Genomic DNA, 20,529 nt, shown 5'->3' with positions numbered 1-20,529 from the left:
TCGACTCGACTCTGGACAAAATCGGGTTTCCCAAAACCCTACTCGATCTTAAAAAAATGAAAGTCGCTCAACCCTAGTTAAAATATGTGCGCTTCTCCGGTGACTTCTATGGAAAGCTTTAGTGCTAGCTGTGCACTTTCCATTCTGCATATTTTGTATTTCTAGCTAACTGCAGGCAGGCTTTTCTCTCTTTTGTATAGAAACCTTCACAGGCCTGAGAAATTCTGTCATTCACCAGAAATGAAATCTCCGCTCCAATGGCTGGCTAGTGGCTCCTTTGAGAAATGTGCTGTAGTATAATGTAGAGTTTGGGGCTGCATCATAGCGGCAATCTCAAGGACACAAATGGCTAGCTTCTCGGAGATTCTGTGGATAATGCTAAAGGCAATTTGGTCATCCACAAAATGCGTAATAGTCTGATTTATTCATTTGTGTTCCAGCTGTTATTTATTTCAGACCGTAAGCAGCTTACTTCTGTTATGTGTTTATGTCGCTCGCTCCTATTACAATATGACAAGCCGTGACTTTATTATTGGAGTCAGAAAGTATTTTGTCACACTGTGGCAAGTTTTAGCGAGAATGGAAAGAATACGGCCTTTTTTAGGGTATGCCCATACTAGCAGATATTGCTCTTTGCTTTACTGTGTATATGTTTCTGCAATTTATCCAAATTGGTTGAAAAATAAAATAAATGTTTTTTTTGCATCCATTTTATTATTCTTTTATTGGATAGGATTCCATTTTCCGGACCTAAACGATAGGGCATAATTCATATTTTACATATTTGACAGTTGTAAGACTCATTTTTTGTTTCGAAAAATGCATATAGCAGGAATGCTTCTAACTTTTGCGTTTAATGGAAATCCATGTTGGATTCCATGTAGTGATATCTGTCACCCATAGGAAAAAAAAGTGCTGTATACTTTTTTCTAGTGACGACTGGTGAGATATTCCATTGAGCAAAAACCACATAAAATCTGAATGGGTGACTGTAGAAGTTTGAGTAAGCATTTAACATATGTGCTTGTAGCTTTCCAGGTGTATATAGAAAACGTGCTACCAACGCAATGTAAAATCAATATTAGTAATGTTTACTACGTTTGTTACCAAATATATGGTAGAAAGGGGACGTACAGAAACCATGAAAAGACTGGGATTGGGTAAACTCAATGTTTATTTTATAGTTGCCTAATGCACAAGTGCCAACCAGTAGGTTATTTCTCACATGACTGGCTGGTCTTCTATGTCATTAATGTTAAACCATAAAAGGATAGTCTTCCTTTATACCAGAATGATATTGAAGTGTCCCAAGTGTCCTGATTTCCTGCAGCCGGTTAAGGAACACTAAGAACGTGGTTGGACTGAAGTGAGGGATTAGGTCTTTTCCGCTTGTTAAATCTACATTTTTTTTAGGTTGAATGATTACAATTCCATTTAAAAATACAAGGTCTTAGTATTAACTTACTTTTATGTAGGTCTCATGGCCCCAGAGAATGTAGGGCTAATTAAATATAAAGGTATAACAATAAAACAGTAATTCAGTCCTGAAGATATACACCAAATGATGATGACATCTGACAGGAACAGTAAAATCCCCTAAGTCAGCTTGTAAAATATTAAAGAGACTTATATAGGAAGCTATTCACCACCTGATTGCAAATATAAAATATTCTGGTTTCTTAGTTACATTTATCCTTTAATCCATATGTTCCTAAGGATATTTTGTATTAATTCTGTAGGAATTTTTCCAGAAAGCTCTTGGATATATTTTACTGTAGTAGAAGATTAAGGCTACACATATTCATGCCTTTAATTTTAGAGTAGGGCCACCATCTGAAACTGAAATGCAAAGAGTCTCGCTTCAGTTCGGATTCTGTGTATGCTACCTTGTGCGATTTATCTGGAATTGCGTGGGTTTTTTTTAAGAACGTGTAGTTGTGTATTCACAAACCAGATGATACACAAAAATTAATGTGTGCATGTTCATGTGTGGTCATTTATGTGGAGCTCTACTTGAGAGCTAGTTGCATTATGGATCTTCATAACAAAGTTTAAGGGGGTTGTCCACTACTCAAGAAACTCCTTCTTAATCACTATACTTACCCCATGTAAAATAATAACAGATATACTCACCTGCAGTATCGGCACCAAGTCTCCCAGGGCTTGCGTGACATTGTTGTGTCATGTGAGCCCTGCAGCCAATTAGCAGCCTCTTCACTCTCATTTCCTTTGAACAAAACTTAAATTCAGAATAGGTCTAAATGCAGCTTTCATTTTTCCAGGTGTCAGTTTCATCTGAAGGAAGAAAGAGTGAAGCGGACGTTGATTGACTGCAGAGCTCACATGACATATCAGTGTCATGTGAGTCCCGGGAGACTTGGTACTGGTACCGCAGGGGACTATAACTGTTATTATTTTACATGGGGGAAATGTAATGATTGAGAAGGGGTTGATTGAGTAGTGAGCAACTCCATTAAGGCTGCTATCCTGCAGTAGACTGTATTCTGTGATTGACTTTTGACAAGGGATGTTACAATATTGCTTAGCGCATCAGGAAATAGGGAAAATACACTACATTTCTAGCAAAATTTATATAGCTGAAAAAAATATTGTGTGGTGTGTGCCAATTTGTATTTTCACAACTGCTTCAACATGTTTCAAAATGTCTAAGTAAAAGGGACATAAGTAAAAAGAAATTGTAAAATGTGACAAATGTATTAAAACATGAACAATTATTAAAACTGTTCTAAAAAAGGTACTGAAGAAAGAAAATCAACAAAGCTAACAGATTTATCATTCCATGTGTTCTAGCACAATTTCCACCCACTTGTGAATTTTATGTGTCTCACAACACTATTGGTAAATCTTGCCTAAAGTGTCATCCCATTAAAGAGTGCAAGCTGCCATCAAATTTAGCTCTACTGTGTCACCATCCCCTGTAGGGTTCAGGCAGACATTTTTATTATTTCACAAATTCCATAGTCCTTTTTTTTTTAGTTTCTGAAATATGCAAGGGCTAGGTAACTAAGGGTATGTTTCCAAATACATTTTTTTTTAAGAAACAAAAATCAAATGCATTTCTTAAGGGAAACCCTGCTTTTCTTTTCATGTATTTTTTTCTTAAAGCGATTCTTAAGTAGTTTTGAAGACGCTATTAAAGCAATTTTTCCCACATGGTATTATGCTGTCTTTTGACTTGACACTATCAAGTATGAAGCAGATTCCACAGGAAACCACCTCAAGGAAGCTTCTTTCTTTTCAGGACCTTGTCGGAAACCCTGGACGGAAAAAAAACTCTCGAAAGCTGCCAGATGAACATCAAAGTTGATTTTCCATTGAAATAATTTGGAAGAGTATTCAAAGAGTATTTCAAGAGGTGTTGATGTGTGGTTTTTAAAGCAGATCAGTCTCAAATCTCTGTGTAAATAACCTTTAATACTATCACTAGTAAAACCCTCTTAATTGATAAATTCTGTCTAGAAAGTATGATCTTTAAAGTAATTAAGATAGGAACCCCAAATTGTTGTAATTTTAAACTATAAAAAAGCATCACATATATTCCAAATGTGAAAATTCTCTCATTTTAATTCATGTGACTATAATTTGGGATAGTAATATTATTTTAAAACCCAGGATCAAAAATACACATTCTATAAAAACTTAATGTGAAAAAAACAAAACAAATAAATTCAGCACAAAGTCTCCAAACTGTATAAAACAATTCATCAAACTTTATTGTTAATTTTACAATTACATTTAGGAAAGATCTCTATATTTCATATAATTAAACGTATCATATGGAAAAAAAATACACATTTTAAAGCAAAAGACAGAACAGGTTTGAAAAAAAGTCACAATATATACATGAATGAGTGCAATTAGCTTTCAGACATCATATATAATAATCCCATTCATAAAATAAATTAATATGCACACAATTTAATGGAAAAAGAACACAAGGTAAATTGGCACACAGAACATTTGCAACTATCATAAGATCTTAATTAAGCATCCATTACTTTATATAAATGATCGTTTACAACGGCCCATTATATTACTGACAGTTTCAATTTGTATTTCCAGTAATGCTTAGCAAATACAGGTTCACAGAGCAATATTTTCAAATCAGTGTACTGCTAACATCATGCAGCTATCACAGGCAAGAAAATAAGATGGAAATATCTATTTCATTATCCTTTAGAGCTCTACTCACAATAGCAACAATCTACAATATTCTCAAATGCAGAATCAACTTTATATGATGACTTTTACGGAAACATTTCCTTTTCATATTTCAGAACAATAACACATCCATTTTCTTAATTAACATAAATGGATTTGGGATTAAATGAAAAAAAAAACAACAAAACAAATTACATTATGATATATGGAAATAAATTCATATTTAAGCACTGTCTGTAATGATTGCGTTTATTAAATTATACCTGTATTTCAATGCTGATGGCATGGAAGTGAAATCCGCTCATAATTTAGAACGTGGATAGCAAAGTAATCAACCAGTGACCATTCTACAAAATTATGCTGATGGACAAACCCAACGGCAGTTACTACGATTCCCAAGGATGGCATCGAAAGATGGGAAAGTTGGTTCTGCTTTTTATCAGAAATAGTAGATTCTTGTCAATGGGCTATGTCTGATTCGGCAGTTTAGTAATAGTATTAATATTTTCACAGCCGATGGACATGAGTGCACTGTTTACATAAGATAGGATGGCACTGGTGATAAAAGACATGATGTTGGCTATTCATATAAAACCAGTAGTAGACATGAGAGAACCCGAAATTAAAAGTTTGGGGTTTGTATCGAATAAGGATGAGCAGACCTGTGGTTCTGATATATGACACAAGCTTTAGTGCAAATTTCAGTTTGAGTACCAAGACTGGACCCAAATTGGAACCAGAACACAAACCCCATTGAAAACAAGTGGGACCTGAACTTTTGATTTGGAAAATCTCTCACTGCAACAGACTTTCCCCCGGAATTCCGAAAAGTGCAACGGACTCCCGGGAGAAGTCATTGTTTGGCATTTAGCACCAGACAATAACTGTCCAGTATGAACCACGACCTTTTAAGACTGGGTTTGTTCATCTCTTGTACTGAACAGTTAGTGTCCGAGGCTAAACACTGAACATGGACTTCTCCTGGAAGTCCACTGCAATATTTGGAGTTCTGAAGGAAGTCCAGGAGAGAGAGAATTTTCTCTCTCAAAAGTTTGGGTCACCATTATTTTGAATGTGGTTCGGGTTCTGGATCAAGTTCAGGTACAGTTCTGGTACCCCAACCAAACTCTTGAATAAAGTTCGGTTCGGGCACCAGAACCTGAACTTCCACAGGTCTGCCAATCCCTAAGCAGTACATGACTAAACAGGAAAAAATATCCAGATATTATATCTCTTAGTGAAAAGTTTTCACTTTGTCACAGTCAATTATTAAAGGTACCTTCACACGAAGCGACGCTGCAGCGATAGCGACAACGATGTCGATCGCTGCAGCGTCGCTGTTTGGTCGCTGGAGAGCTGTCACACAGACCGCTCTCCAGCGATCAACTATGCCGAGGTCCCCGGGTAACCAGGGTAAACATCGGGTAACTAAGCGCAGGGCCGCGCTTAGTAACCCGATGTTTACCCTGGTTACCAGCGTAAAATCTAAAAAAAACAAACAGCACATACTTACATTCACGTCCCCCTGCGTCCACTTCCTGACTGACTGAGCGCCGTACAGTGAGAGCAGAGCGGTGACGTCACCGCTGTGCTGCTTTCACTTTCACTTTGCGGCGCTGAGTCAGAGGAGGAAGCAGACTGCAGGGGACGCAATGTGAGTATGTGCTGTTTGTTTTTTTTACATTTTACGCTAGTAACCAGGGTAAACATCGGGTAACTAAGCGCGGCCCTGCGCTTAGTAACCCGATGTTTACCCTGGTTACCAGTGTAAAATATCGCTGGTATCGTTGCTTTTGCTTTCAAACACAACGATACACAGCGATCGGACGACCAAATAAAGTTCTGGACTTTATTCAGCGACCAGCGACATCACAGCAGGATCCTGATCGCTGCTGCGTGTCAAACGAAACGATATCGCTAGCGAGGACGCTGCAACGTCACGGATTGCTAGCGATATCGTTATAATGTCGTTTCGTGTGAAGGTACCTTAAGTAAAATGTGTAGCAAAATAATTAGCAGAAAAAAAGCATCATTTATTTTTTAAAGTGATAGCACTGGCACAATCAATTTGAATCCATAAGCATTGAATTAATTTCATATATAAAGCTGGAATCAGACATTACATTTTGTGAGTTTTTGTTGCAGCTTTTTGAGCCAAAAGCAGAAGTGGACTGGAAGAGAATGGGAATTGTGAAGGAAGAACGTATGCGTCTCCTTCCTGCTGGATCCAATTCTGGTTCTGGCTAAACAAAGAAAAACTGCATCACTAACTGCATGGATGTCTCCAGCCTAAAGCTATTGTTCTCTGAAAAAGGCATACTTCACTTTATTTATTTAAAAAAATATATATATTATTTTTTTACATGTCACAGAACTTCACAAAAACTTAAAAATATCATTGCATATTCACCAATGACCAGTGTTAAAAGTAATATTTTTTTTGTGGAATGCTCATTAATTAGTAATATGAATTTTGTGACTTTTGTAAAAAAAAAATGAATAAATGAAATTGCATATATTTAATGTACATCAACAGTAATTCTTTTTATTTATTTTTTTCAATATATTAACAATGCAAAAGGAAATTCTAAACTTGAACCAAACCGATATAAATGAGTCCTGTACTTTGCTTTAATTTTATTTTTTTTATAATTCGATGGGACAATATTATAACTATTCCATAGGTGAATAATTTATATTGATTTTTTTTTTATTCTTTGCCTTTACTGTTACATATTCTAGGGTTGCATGGGGATTCTTGTCAGTGTGAGATATTGAGGCCATAGTATGAGAAGCACTTAATCAACATCTCTGGTGCTAATAAATCCTTTGCGTTGTCGGTTGCTGCAGTGTTTGTGGTGTCTCCTGGATCTCACCATCAGTCAGATGGAAATGTCATCAGAACTATTAACATTTAGTTTATGTTAGGAATGCATATGCAAATTGACTATAAAATAAGCTTCAATACGTCAAGCCTCTGGCTGTGCACAATGGGAAGAGGAGATAGCTAATATTCATATTCATTGATTAATATAGAGCTGCCGGTAAAAGTAAGGCAGGTTACGTATGTAGTACAGAATGAGAAGTACTACAGGCATGACAACAAATACATGTATGCATATATAGTGTAAGGGTACAATATATCATATGCACTCCAATAAGTCACATATATCGTCTGGAGAACACTTGCAGCATAAAACACTGAAATCCTAGATATATGTTTCTATTTTTTGCTGTATTTATGCTGAAATATGTATTTATACCATATGTTGTGTTAGGAAAAATGTCGCTATTACAATAGGATTTCCCATTGGACTGCACGGATTAGTACTGAAAGCTCTGGATGTCATAGATGGCCATTGTTTTCAATCGGCACTTCATCATAGAAGGCTTTGTAATAGAATCTTTTGCATCAGCATCTGGCACTGAGACCCTACTGTCAGTGCTTTCCAAACTGGACAACCCCCGTATGCAGTAATTTCACACAAAGTCATTGGCACAAAGCTAGTGCGTGATAAAAAAATAACAAAAATATCTAGTGATCTCAAGGGCTGAAACACTAAGGTTAATGGTCCTATATGCCAACAAAGACAATCACTGAGACTGCCTTTGTGTCTTTTCCCTTCAATACCATAAATGTGAATATATAAGAAGCTCCTACATAAAAAGAAAGCTGATTTTAATCTGTGTACTGACTTTTTTCAGCACCAAATGCTCATTACGCAGTATAGATACATATTTCTTCCAGCACTTGCGGGAAAATATTGAATAATTTGAATTTTAAATTGCTTTTAAAAAGTTGTTTGGGCATTAAGTGTTCATGAATCAGTAGTACAAATAAAATAAAAATTTTCATATTTCTCAACATGGGAAAAAAAAAGCTTCTTCCACTCATCAGCCAGTCCTCCTCCTTCCCTGCCTCATGCACTGATCAGTCACTCTCTAATAACTGATGCTGCTTCAGTCTATGAAGAGAGGATGGGGCAGGAGAGCAGCTGCAGAGAAAGAGAGAGAGAGGCACATACACACACATATACTGCTGATGCTTCTAGTAAGTGTACTTTCTCACCCCCAGAGCTGGATTCACAGCTACACTGCTCAGAACTTCTGTTCATTGTCCTCTATGCTCCTGTTGCTGCTTCTCCATGTGTCTTAGAGATTTAGGGCAGCAGGATCTCCTCTTCTCTGTGTGGGCAGTCTATGGGAGATACCATTGCAGCTAGTCTTCCCTCACTCTGGAGCTGAAATCAAGGAAACTGAAAACTAGAAATCGAGCCTACAGAATCGAAAAACTGCCAAAAAATGGCAGATACAAGTCATATAATGGGCAGAAAGAGTGTAAGACATGTACACACATGATAATTCAATTGAAAAAATGTGATATAGAACTTATAGTTAAAAATGCATCACACTAATTTTTGCAGTGGTATGTGATTTGAACAACCATGCAGACAACAGTATTTCAGTTGGGGAGGCCAATTATCATTGCTTGCTTATGTGTTCACCACTTACCTAACACTTGACTATGACTGTGTGTGTATATATATATATATATATATATATATATATTTATATTGGTCTGTACATTACAATTTTATAATGACCTATTGTATAAGATCAAATGGATCTTTCAATATGCCTCTAAACATGCAAGGCCAACATGTAAGGCCTCTTTCACACTTCAGTCTTTTGGCGTCAGTTTGAATCCGCCGTTTTCGTCAAATAGCGGATCTGCCATTTTTTTCCCATAGACTTGCATTAGCGACGGATTGTGGCGGATGGTCGTCCGTTCCATCCGCCATGTGACGGATCTGTCGAGATTTGGCGGACATCATCTTGACATTGACAGACATTATAACGTTTTTTGTCTGCGCCGAAATGGCGGTTCGTGACGAATCCGTCGCGTCCGCCATTCCATAGAATGGCCGCCTATGGGCGACGGATCCGTCGCGACCGTCATTTGGCGGATCCGTTGCCCCAATCCGCTATTTCAATGCTCCAAAAAGTAGATACTTTTCCCAGACAACCCCCAAGTAACGGATCCGTCAAAAAAACGGATCCGTTAGAACCATTTTCTCAACAATTGTGACGGATCCGTCGATCCGTCACTATGTCGGAGCAGACTGACGCCAAACAACTGAAGTGTGAAACTAGCCTAACACACCACCAAACATAATCTATGGGTCTCTATATGTTTAATGTCTCTATATGTGTAATATTTTCCAGGTGGTAAATCAGTTGTAAATATTGTAATCTGGACCCGTTGAAGCGCACACTGCGCAAAATGGCCGTCATCCACCTTCCTTCCCCGCATCCCTCTGCACACCTGCCGTTCCCATGGATTTTGTTTGTTAAAACCTTATATGGCTTAATAAAGACTACGACTTCACTGCAAAGGGGTGAGTGCCGCATTTTCTTCAATTTTTGTATATATTGTAATACAAAATTTATCATGAGGTTGTTCTATAGAAGCACATGTAATGTTTAGGGTAGCAGGTGACATTTCCGTCTCATTCCCAAAAGTCAACTGAGATAAGTTTTGCCTTTTAGGACAGTTTAAAGTGGATGGCCACTTTATCATTATTTTAATAGTAAGTGTACACAAAATTAGTTCCTTAAAGCATTTATTAAAGTAAAGATAAAAAGGGATCAACCCCTTTAATTCCTAAAAGTGCTGCAATATTTTGTAATATGGGCCCTAAAGCATGCTGTTTTGTGTATTTTCCTTTCTTTTGCCAGTGTTGCCACAATTTATTGCATATGTGATAACAATTTATAATTATGGACATTATCCATCCCACATAATGCTTATTTTCTATAAATGGAAGGTTATAATTGTATAATGACTAAAATGTGAAAAATAATTTTACTTCTTCACATAAAGAGCAGAATCAAGCACAGAGAAAAGTGCACATTGAGTCAAGTTGTGTCATTCGGACTCGATCAGAACTGGATGTTTTCAGTCTTTAAATAGAAACAAAAATGTCTCCGTTCACTGACTGCAAGAAGAAACCTTAAAGGGCATCTGTCATGTGAAAAAACGCTATTACCCTTCAGATATGGGGTTAATCGGCAAGTTAATGAGTTAATCGGCAGACTGAGAGCCCCGTTGCCGGGAGGAAACAAACTTTAATCCTCCTGGCAGCACTCAGTACAGAGTCGGCTGTCAGTCAGTGCTGGGATGTGGTTTCAGCCACCATTCATTATGTACTGAGCCATCATTCAAGTTGAGTCGGCTGCACCTCTATGACTGAAAGGGCTCCTTTTCACTTGCGAGAAATACGTGCGAGTCTCGCATGTTAAAACCCTCTGGTGCCGGCACTTGGGAACGGAGTGTGCAGCTCCATGTATTGCTATGAAGCCGCACGCTCCGCTCCGGAGTGTCGGCAGCAGAGCTTGGTTTTAACCTGCGAGACTCGGATGTATTTCTCGCAAGTGAAAAGGAGCCAAAGACTGAGGCTAGTGGGAGAAATAAAGTTAACTTCCTCCTGGCAGTGGGTCTCTCAGTGAGGTGGCTGCATGGCTTCAGGAGGCCATTACCTTGCAGATTAACCCCAAATACACAGTTTAATAGCGATTTTTCAAGACAGGTTCCTTTTAAGAGCTTCCTAGCAAACTTCATTAGAACGATAATGCTTTTTGGATGTGAAAATGTCCTAGATTATTTCGATTTTATCTTTAGAACATTGAGGTTTTGAATGCAGAGAATCCGTTATTGGTTGATAGGAAAAAAGACTTTTAGTTATGTCAATCTAAAGGTCCACTTACACTGCACGCTTATCATGTAGGAACGCTCGTGTCATGACAATTGTGGAGAATAAGTAGGCTGATGATCACTCGACGAGCTAGTCAGGTGAAATAAACTTTTGTGCTGCGCAGGACGTATACTGCCGAGAACAATGAGAGTCTTTGCGCACTGAGAGATGTATTATAGATCGTTCAGTGCACATCTGATGCTGGGTCAGCCAATGTAAGCAGGCTTTTAAATGATTACCGGCTGACAAGCCTATTGTCAGTCAGCGGTTATCACTAAGTATAGCCTAATGTAAGCGCACCTTTACTTTTCTTACTTTTCTTGGTACAATTCCTTTGATATTACATATTTTCTATTGCATGATAATCGAGTAAGTTCTTCTGCACCCAGTACGTCACATGGATTATAAATACAGAACCCATATAGGTACTGTATATATTCAGCCTTTATTGGAGCCTCCAACTTTACATGAATTTTTTATTAAACTAAAAAGCAAAAACAATTCTGCCAAGCTTCAATGGATTACATCTTACCATGTTATATCGTTATACCATTTTGTGTCTCTATAAACATGTCACTGTCGTGTGCTTTAGCACTAACTGACCAGATACTCGAGAAAGCTGTCAGCTAAATGCTACTCTTTGGGGTTTTTTTAAACAGGGAGAGAGGAATAAAGCTTAATGGAATCCTGTCACCAGCAAAAATGCTATTAACATGCAGATATGGGGTTAATCTGATGTTTAATAGCGTTACTTACCTGCCCGGCACCTGCACGTAGCCAAATACTGTGGGGGAAAAAATGAACTTTATTCCCCCCAGCAGCGTTTGGTTTTGGTCACGGGGCAGCACTGGTGCTGGTTCAGTCCCCGCTGAGAATAGAGTGGTGGTGGTAATCGTGCCCCCGGCCCAGACTGACACTGGCTCTGTATTGGGACCGGCTGCCAGTCAGGGTCGGAGACACAGTTACAGCCGCCACTCTGTATTCTCAGAGCGATGACTGAACCGGCACCAGCACCATGCCCGTGATTCAAACCAAATGCTGCCGGCGAGAATAAAGTTACTTTTCCCCCTGAAGCGTTCGGCTACATGCGAGCACTGGGCAGGTTAGTAATGCTATTAACCTGCAGATTAACCCCATAAGATATATTACAAAGTTGCTTATTTTAACATGTTCTATTGATTTATGAATACAAAATTAAACTGATGACTACACTTTAACTTAAGGGACACTTAGTTGGGAATGAAAGTTCATAAGAATGATCATTCACCAAATTCTACGTCAACTATCAGACCATCTGAACAGGCTGGAAAATACACAATGAACAAGCACAATGCACACATAGAAATCATCGTATTCAGCAGCATAATTTAACGTAAAAACAAATGATGTGCTGCACAAAACATGATATTGTATGCTCATGAATTGTATTAATGATCTTTCTGTGAACATTGATCCTGCAATCGGCCTATTTAAACATGCCCGTAAGTGACCACCGACTGGATTGTACGGAGCCCATTGATGTTACTTTTAACAGCCAATATGACTTGTGTAAAAGGGCCAAACCGTCAAAAAATGGGCATGTTGAGATCCAACTAGCATGATAATCAATCTCTTTTGCCGATATCTGGCATTGCAGATAGTCGCAAAATAGATCCCAAAATCACTCCACAGCCGCTCCAATTGTCTTTTAACTATTGTAAGGCTGTGTGAACACGTTGCAGATCTGGTGCTTTTTTGGTGTGCTTTTACCTTGCTGATTTTCTACATATATCCTGAAGCAATCCTGATGCCAGCAAAGTGAAAGAAAAACCTGAAGTGTCATGCACACGTTTATTTTTGACTTGCAGATTTGGTGCAGAAAATAATTAGCTTCATGTTAATTCTCTGTGCTTTTTTCCTTGCGTTTTTCACCATTGACCTCAAATCAACAAAGAATGCAGCCAAAAAGGCAAGCAAAAAACACAAGAAAAATGGGCATTTATGCATCTGCGTTTTTTTTCTGCCAGAATATGCAGAAACAATGCAGAAATTTTACTCAACATGTGCACATACTCTTAGACTGCAAAAATTACATCAGATTCCCAAACTATTGTTTAAGTGCTTCATTGTTAATTCTGTGCTTAATGCTGCCCTCTAGTCTGCTAATATTTAATGTAGCCATCTCTTTTCCACAAATCAAATGACCTTAAAATAAAATGCAAGTCAAGATCAAGATGTGGTTAATAGTGACATAAGTGACTGTGACAGTTTAAGCCACAAGTTGGATTCAGCCAGGCTTCCACACGCTTCCTTCTCATGACATGTATGTACAAATAGCACTTGCCAATAAGTCTGATGTTTCACAGCACCAGTTCAAGATCTATACAGACATATACCCCAAGGTACATTTTGTCATACTTCATTAATCCTTTCAGTCTTTCCCAATGTATTGAGTAGCTCTATGATAATTCTTGATTATTATAGGAGACATACTGAAAAGACTTGACTCTCCTGGAGGCATAATCTGACTACAGGAAATCTGTTAAACTTGTCTCTTGAATGTCTGCATGGATCAAATTTGCTACTTATGATCTTAACGAGTCGCACCTCTGTCAGTACAAATTATCGCTAACATCCAGAACAGCAATGCAAATTAAAGAATCTTTACAAAAGAACTAGACACATGTTTTTCCCTACTATTTGCCACTTTTTTCCTTCTTATCCTTAACTGATCTAATTGTATACTGAAGCTGCATTTACACTGAAAGACTTGTTGTTGGAGGTGCATCGTCCTGTGTGAACAAGGCTCGCCCTGCCGAGAACCATGGCAGCCTATGCGCACTGAGCAATCCATTACCGATCACTCGGACTGCATCGTTTACTTTGGCATGCGGATTAGTGATGAGCGAATATACTCCTTGCTCGGGTGACCTCCGAGTATTTGTTAGGGTTCAGAGATTTAGTTTTCATCACGGCAGCTGAATGATTTACAGCTAGTAGCCAGGCTGAGTACATGTGGGGGTTGCCTGGTTGCTAGGGAATCCCCACATGTAATCAAGCTTGCTAATAGCTGTAAATCATGCTGCTGAGGCGATGAAAACTAAATCTCACAGAAGTCATAAAAACTCGGAGACCACCCGAGCAACGAGTACACTCATGCTAATGCCGATGTAAACAGTCTATTAAGTGACTGCCAAACGGTAAAATTTACCAATCGGCAGTCATATTGTGCTGCTGAATGGACGGTATAAAAAACTGCATTTACACTGCTGATCACCTGATAAACAAGCCAAATGCTTGTACATTTGATGAAAAGATCTTTTGCACAATACATAAGATCATTTGTCTCGGAGATGCACTACCCTGTGTGAAGAAGAGTCATTCTGTCGAGAACCATGGCATCCAGCGTACACTGAGTGATCTATTATATATTGTTCAGTGCGCATCACTTACTTTAGACTGCATTGTAAACAGGCTATTAAAGGGCGCAGACTGGTAAAGTTTTGCGGATTACAGATCATATCATGCGACCAGTCGGTCCAAGTAAACAGACCCTAAGTAGTCATTAATATACCCCCAAATATTTTGATTACTACCACGAAGATCCACACATCTGCCTTTGACTTGCATATTTTTTTTACACAAATTTACAGTTCAATTGAGTAGTAGAGATGAGTAAACTCAAACTGTAATGTTCAGGGTTCATGCCAGACACCTAGTGTCCGGTACTGATCTTAGATCAAGGAATTCTTCTGGAAGTCTGTTTTACAGTTTAGGAGGAGAGGGAGAGGTTCAGGTTCAAGTTCGGGTACAGTTCTGGTACCTGAACCAAGCTTTGGTCGAACCCAACAAACCCAAAATTCCACGGGTCCGCTTATACCTATTGAGCATATTTCAAAGCAGTTAAGTGATTCAGTATCCTGACTCATCACACGAAAATAAAGCCTTGCCCATTAAAGTGTACAGCCGTGCAAATACAGGACTATGTAAATAAAGTTAAATATTCGAGAATATAAAGTATTTAAAGCGACCTAAATACATTTGTAGGGAAAATATGATACAAATACCAATGAAACAATCAATGAGCTTGAAATAAAGACCGTGGAACCAAAACCAACCAAGGTGACTATTTAACATATGAATTACATATAATGCAATCATCATTTTTCATATATACTGTTGAAAGAAAATTTAGTGTATCAGTGTTAAGATTATAAGATTTTCAGAGTTATAGAATGATTTCAGATTTATTTGCCAACTGGTTCTGTGATACTGAAATGTTTAGTTTTATTGTAGGTATGAGCAGGGAGGGATGATAGGCTTTCTGGATCACAGCGTGCTAGATTAGGAAAATGTTTTTGTAGAAACATAATAAATATATACATAGACATATAAATATATACATAGACATTAAAGATGAACACTGAGATTTAAAGTCCCCAACCCTGAGACCTGCGATTCTCCTCCTACCTAGTCAGGCATGACGTCTTTTTTGCGGAGCAATGCAAGCATGACATTGTGCCAGGCATACTAATTAGAAGAGACACCGGGGATGCCAACAGTGTCATAGGGCTCTAGTCCGGAGCCACAGATTACCAACGTGACCGCTCCACCAGTGTCCTGCAAATTTTATTGCTCAACAACTATAGATGCAAATTTCTGATATCAAATAATCCATATATAAGTGTTTTATATTATTGGATTATAAACAAAAGCAATTATTTTCTGTAGAAATTTATAAATTTATCTATCATAGTCAATATCCGATTTTTTTCTAATGAAACATTACTTTAGCAAAAAGAGTCTCATGAATTAAATATTTTCTGGTATTTTCCAGTTTGCACTGCTAAATAATATTTACTATGGTAAGCGAAACAGAATTTCCACATCCAGCAGACACTTTACCATTAGGCACAGAGAATCAGGGCACAGCACATTGCCAACTTCCTATTTCCTTCTCATAAACAAGACGAGCCCAGGGGAACCTGTGCAGATTAATTAACTGTAGTAGGTTATACACACGGGGCTGCGTCACCATGGGGAACAAGAAGCTATATCCGATTTCTGCTGCATGATTTGGGATTTATGCTTCATGGACATGATCTTCACTTCAGAGTGACGGAGAGTCAGACAGCATTTCCCATGAAAATTAAGCATGAACTTTTTACACTAGGATTAACAGAAAGCCAAGCATATATAAAAAGAAATGGATGAAAGGGTAAAATGAGTAAGCGCAGAGCAGATGGACCAAGTGGTAATGTCTGTAATTAATCTTTATGGATTTAAATAGGAAGGTGTAAACAGCAAGGATGTGATGTGCTCCATAACAAGCAGATGTAAGTTTACATTACGCCAATATTTACTACATTGCTGCAGAAGTCCTAGTTATAACATTGCTGTCACGTAAATGTGTGTGTCTGTATGTGTGCGTATTTCCATGTATGTCTGTGCATGTGTACTTCTGTCTGTGTGCGGGTATGTGTGTAAAAGTAAATGTACATGTGTGCCTGTGTGTGTATTGTGAGTGAATCTGTGCATGTGTCAAGTGTATATGTGTGCCTGCCTGTGTACATCATTGTGTGAGTGTATATGTTTGTGTATGTGTGTGAGTGTATACGTGGCTGTATCTGTGCATATGCATGTGTATATGTGTGAGCATATATGTGCATGTGTGTGAGTGACCTGTGCCAAACTGACATGTTTATATGTTTGTGTATGTGTGCTAATGTATATATATATATATATATATATATATATATATATATATATATATATATATATATATATATATGTGTGTCTGAGTATATGTGTATGCATATTGTGAGTGTATAAGTGCATATAAGAGTATATGTGTATCTGTGTATGTGCCTCTGTGTATGTGTGTGTATACTGTGCTTATATGTGTATATGAGGGAGTATGTGTATCCGTGTATGTGCCTCTGTGTATGTGTGTATACTGTGTTTATATGTGCATGTGAGGGTGTATGTCTACATTGTGTGTATGTGCGTGTGAGTATCAGGGAATGGATGTGTATATGAGGGTGTATCTGTATATGTGACTGTGTATGTGTGTATATGTGTATATGATGGTGTACATGTGTGTGTGTATCTGTGTATCAGCCTTTCTGTATGTGTGTATACATGTAAATATGACCATGTATGTGTGTAAGTGTATCTGTGTATGTGCCTCTGTGTGTATGTTGTGTGTGTATGTGTGTGAGTGTATCTGTATATGTGCCTGTGTGTATACTGTGTGTGCATATGTGAGTATATGTGTGTGAGTGTATCTGTGTATCAGCCTCTGTGTATGTGTGTATACATGTACAGTATATGAAGGTGTATGTGTGTGAGTGTATCTGTATTGTGTGTGTATATGTGGGTGTATGTGTGTGAGTGTACCTGTGTATGTGCCTCTGTGTGTGTATATTGTGTGTGCATATGTGAGTGTATGTGTGTGAGTGTATCTGTGTATTTGCCTCTGTGTGTGTATAGTGTGTGTGTATATGTGGGTGTATGTGTGTGAGTATACTTGTGTATGTGCCTGTGTGTGCATATGTGAGTGTATGTGTGTGAGTGTATCTGTGTATTTGCCTCTGTGTGTATATTGTGTGTATATGAGGGTGTATGTGTGAGTGCATTTGTGTATTTGCCTCTGTGTGTATATGAAGGTGTATGTGTGTGAGTGTACCTGTATATGTGCCTCCGTGTGTGTATATTGTGTGTATATGAAGGTGTATGTGTGTGAGTGCATCTATCAGCCTCTGTGTATGTGTGCATACATGTATATGAAGGTGTATGTGTGTGAGTGTACCTGTGTATATTGTGTGTGTATATGTGAGTGTATGTGTGAGTGTATCTACGTATGTGTCTGTGGTATGCATTGTGTGCAGGCACATTGTTGACATGTATCCATTTCTCTATCATGCCTTGTTATTTCAAGCCTTATTAGCTGCCAATATCTGACTTTAGGTCTCATTACATAACACATGCAAACTACTCAGTGCAAGTTCAGATGTATTTACGGTAATTCATTTTGTTATATGATACCTCATACACAATCCTTACCATACAGGATTGTGAAATAACACAGCTTTGAGTTTAGTATTTATATGCATTGTTACTGTAAAAAAGTATATGTTTAAGATAATGGGGATATTTATTTATCACTAATCCATAACAATAATGATAATAATCCATGTTTCACAGCACACATGTGGCAGTGCTGAAATTACCATGTATCACTTCAGCCACATCTCCTTGTGCTTCGCCCCAATTACCTTTTGGAAAAATGACAGGGACAAAATGCCAAAATAATGCTACATTTCTGAGCAAATATCTCCTGTGCCAAATTGTGTTAAATTTCACGTTTGTGTCTGACCACCCCTTAAGCTAACATACACACATTGTGCCAATTGACAGGATATATTCATCTTGCACTGTTACATTTCTACCTCCGTGAAAATGCTGTCGCTGACAAAGTCTTTACTGCTCCCTTTAGTGCTACAGAAAAAGTACATTATGCTGCCAAAAAATCGCCACTGATTATGGAAGTCTTTTCAGTGATAAAAGCTTTACTACTTGTATAAATAAATATATATTTTTTGTAGTAAAGACAATAGTTGGTATAATAACAGCTCTAGCACATATTAACAAAAGGAACTAAATCATAACTCCTTATGTTTTATGAAAATAGTGACTCCCATCTTTTCCTCTACCTTAGCGGTGTATAGCCTTGGGTGCACCTCAAGACACCTTGTTCAAGTATTACTGTCACCATATAGTTTTCCCTTTATATTATATTCCTTTCTTTTATTCCTCTATTCCCATCAATTCATTTTTTTCATTTGCAGTAAAGACAAAAACAGTCAGTGATCGACCTGCAAAGTTAGTACACCTCCCGCTGTGATCTGATTGTTCGTGTTTACCTTGCGCATTGCATTATTATCCATTATTATTGTCTTTATTCACTATGGTATCTTTTTTTTATTCGAGAAGTTAAAGAAAAACATCTACACAAATATACTAACATATTGTATCTAGTCTTCGGCACTTGTTATTGATAACCATGCCCCGAATTACCATTGAAAATGTTCCTTTTTTCTTTTAATAGCTAGAAAACATCTCAGTGTTAGATATTGCAGCTCACAAACGACCTATATAGCAGAATCCATCACCCAAGTTTTCTGCTGTGCTCCGATGTTCACATTCAGTTTCTTCTGCAGCTGTTTGGCTAAGTTCCTTGTCAAACATTAGGTCATCTGGAATGATGACTGCAAATTCTCTTTCCTCTGTACCGGTGTCAGCGTAACATTAATCCTCAGCATCTCTTAGACTTTTCGAGGCCCATGTGGGCCATCTAACATTTTGTGGCACAGAACTGCAGGCAGAACACTTTAGACAACCCTACTAATCTACCTAATTCATTAATCATAAGTTTACCCAGAGGAATGACAACTTTTTCTTTGCAGAACCTTCTGCCATTTGTAAGAAGTATACCTTTCCTTCTAGATGGTGTCTTTTTATAACTAATGAGTATCTTAAATAGAACATTTTCTTGGAGAAATCCCTGGCGTTTCGCATAGTTAACCTGTCCTTATCCTGCGTATACTCTGGTTACCATATATCTCTGCCAACTATCCATCAGCCATTCCAAAGTCGAGTCAATTGACCTTGAGACATACAGCAGTTTGGAAAATCAATCATTTTTATGTTAGATTTATAAAAAAAAGGGACACTCTAAATGGTGCAGCATTTTCAGAAAATGAAACATATTGCTTAAGTGTAAAACATCTGCCAAAGTATCAGACATATATCAGAAATTCATAGACAGACACATACTGTTCTCTACATTGACCATCAACCGGGGATGCAAAATACTTTTGGGTACCTTGTGGAGTGGCTGACATCTAACTTTTGGGCTTTGAAAGCCTTTTGCATTTTAATGTACATGACATATTGTATTATCGTGGTGATACGGTAATATTTTTTTTCCACATTTTGTAATGCTGATGACTTAAAAGAAGCAATCCCACTAACTTTCCTATTGATTAAATGTATGTGCATGTAGTTTAGTGTGAGTGTAATAATATAGTCATCTACTGCCGCTCTCTCCGGTGTCCTGCACCGATGTTCTGCTCTTCTGAATGCCGTCACCGCTCTCCGTGCCCCAGAAATGACTTTTACAATGTAAGTCCATGGAACATCAGAACGAAGCTCCATAGGCTTCCACTGTAAAAGAGGCTTATGACTGAAATGTAGAGTATAGAATGCGCCAGCAAGTCTCATTTGCGGTGATGTCACTCAGAAAAGCAGAAGAATGGTGCTTGACACCGGCGAGAACGGCGGTAGGAAAGTATAGTAATGCACTCATACTACATTACATGCAAATAAACAATCCTTTAATCAATAAAATATTGGTGGGAGTGCCTCCTTAATGACATATACATTGTAGGAGTTGGGAACTCTAGGTCAAATTTTTTGAAATATCTGGGAAACTATAATATAGCTATCTTACTAATATATACTGCTTAAAATGTCTGCACTGTTGGAAGCATTCTGTCATCTTAGTACATTCAGACGTCTACCTGCTGTAGATGAGCAACAGTCTTCAATG

General features: G+C 38.0%; 1 protein-coding gene across 1 annotated transcript in view; it reads right to left on the bottom strand.

Annotated features, from left to right (window-relative positions):
* Positions 1-6,624: 6,624 nt before the first annotated feature.
* Positions 6,625-20,529, bottom strand: part of PCDH9 (protocadherin 9) — an 81,109-nt gene continuing 67,204 nt past the window's right edge. The window contains exon 3 of the mRNA XM_077297269.1: positions 6,625-8,423. Coding sequence (XP_077153384.1) covers positions 8,343-8,423 — 81 coding nt within the window. The 3' untranslated portion in view covers positions 6,625-8,342. The remainder of the gene's footprint in view (positions 8,424-20,529) is intronic.

The sequence above is a fragment of the Ranitomeya variabilis genome, chromosome 3 (genome assembly GCF_051348905.1).
Source record: "Ranitomeya variabilis isolate aRanVar5 chromosome 3, aRanVar5.hap1, whole genome shotgun sequence".
Lineage (NCBI taxonomy): Eukaryota > Metazoa > Chordata > Amphibia > Anura > Dendrobatidae > Ranitomeya > Ranitomeya variabilis.
The sequence above is the reverse complement of the archived record's forward strand: the minus strand, read 5'-3'. Positions and strand labels throughout refer to the sequence as shown.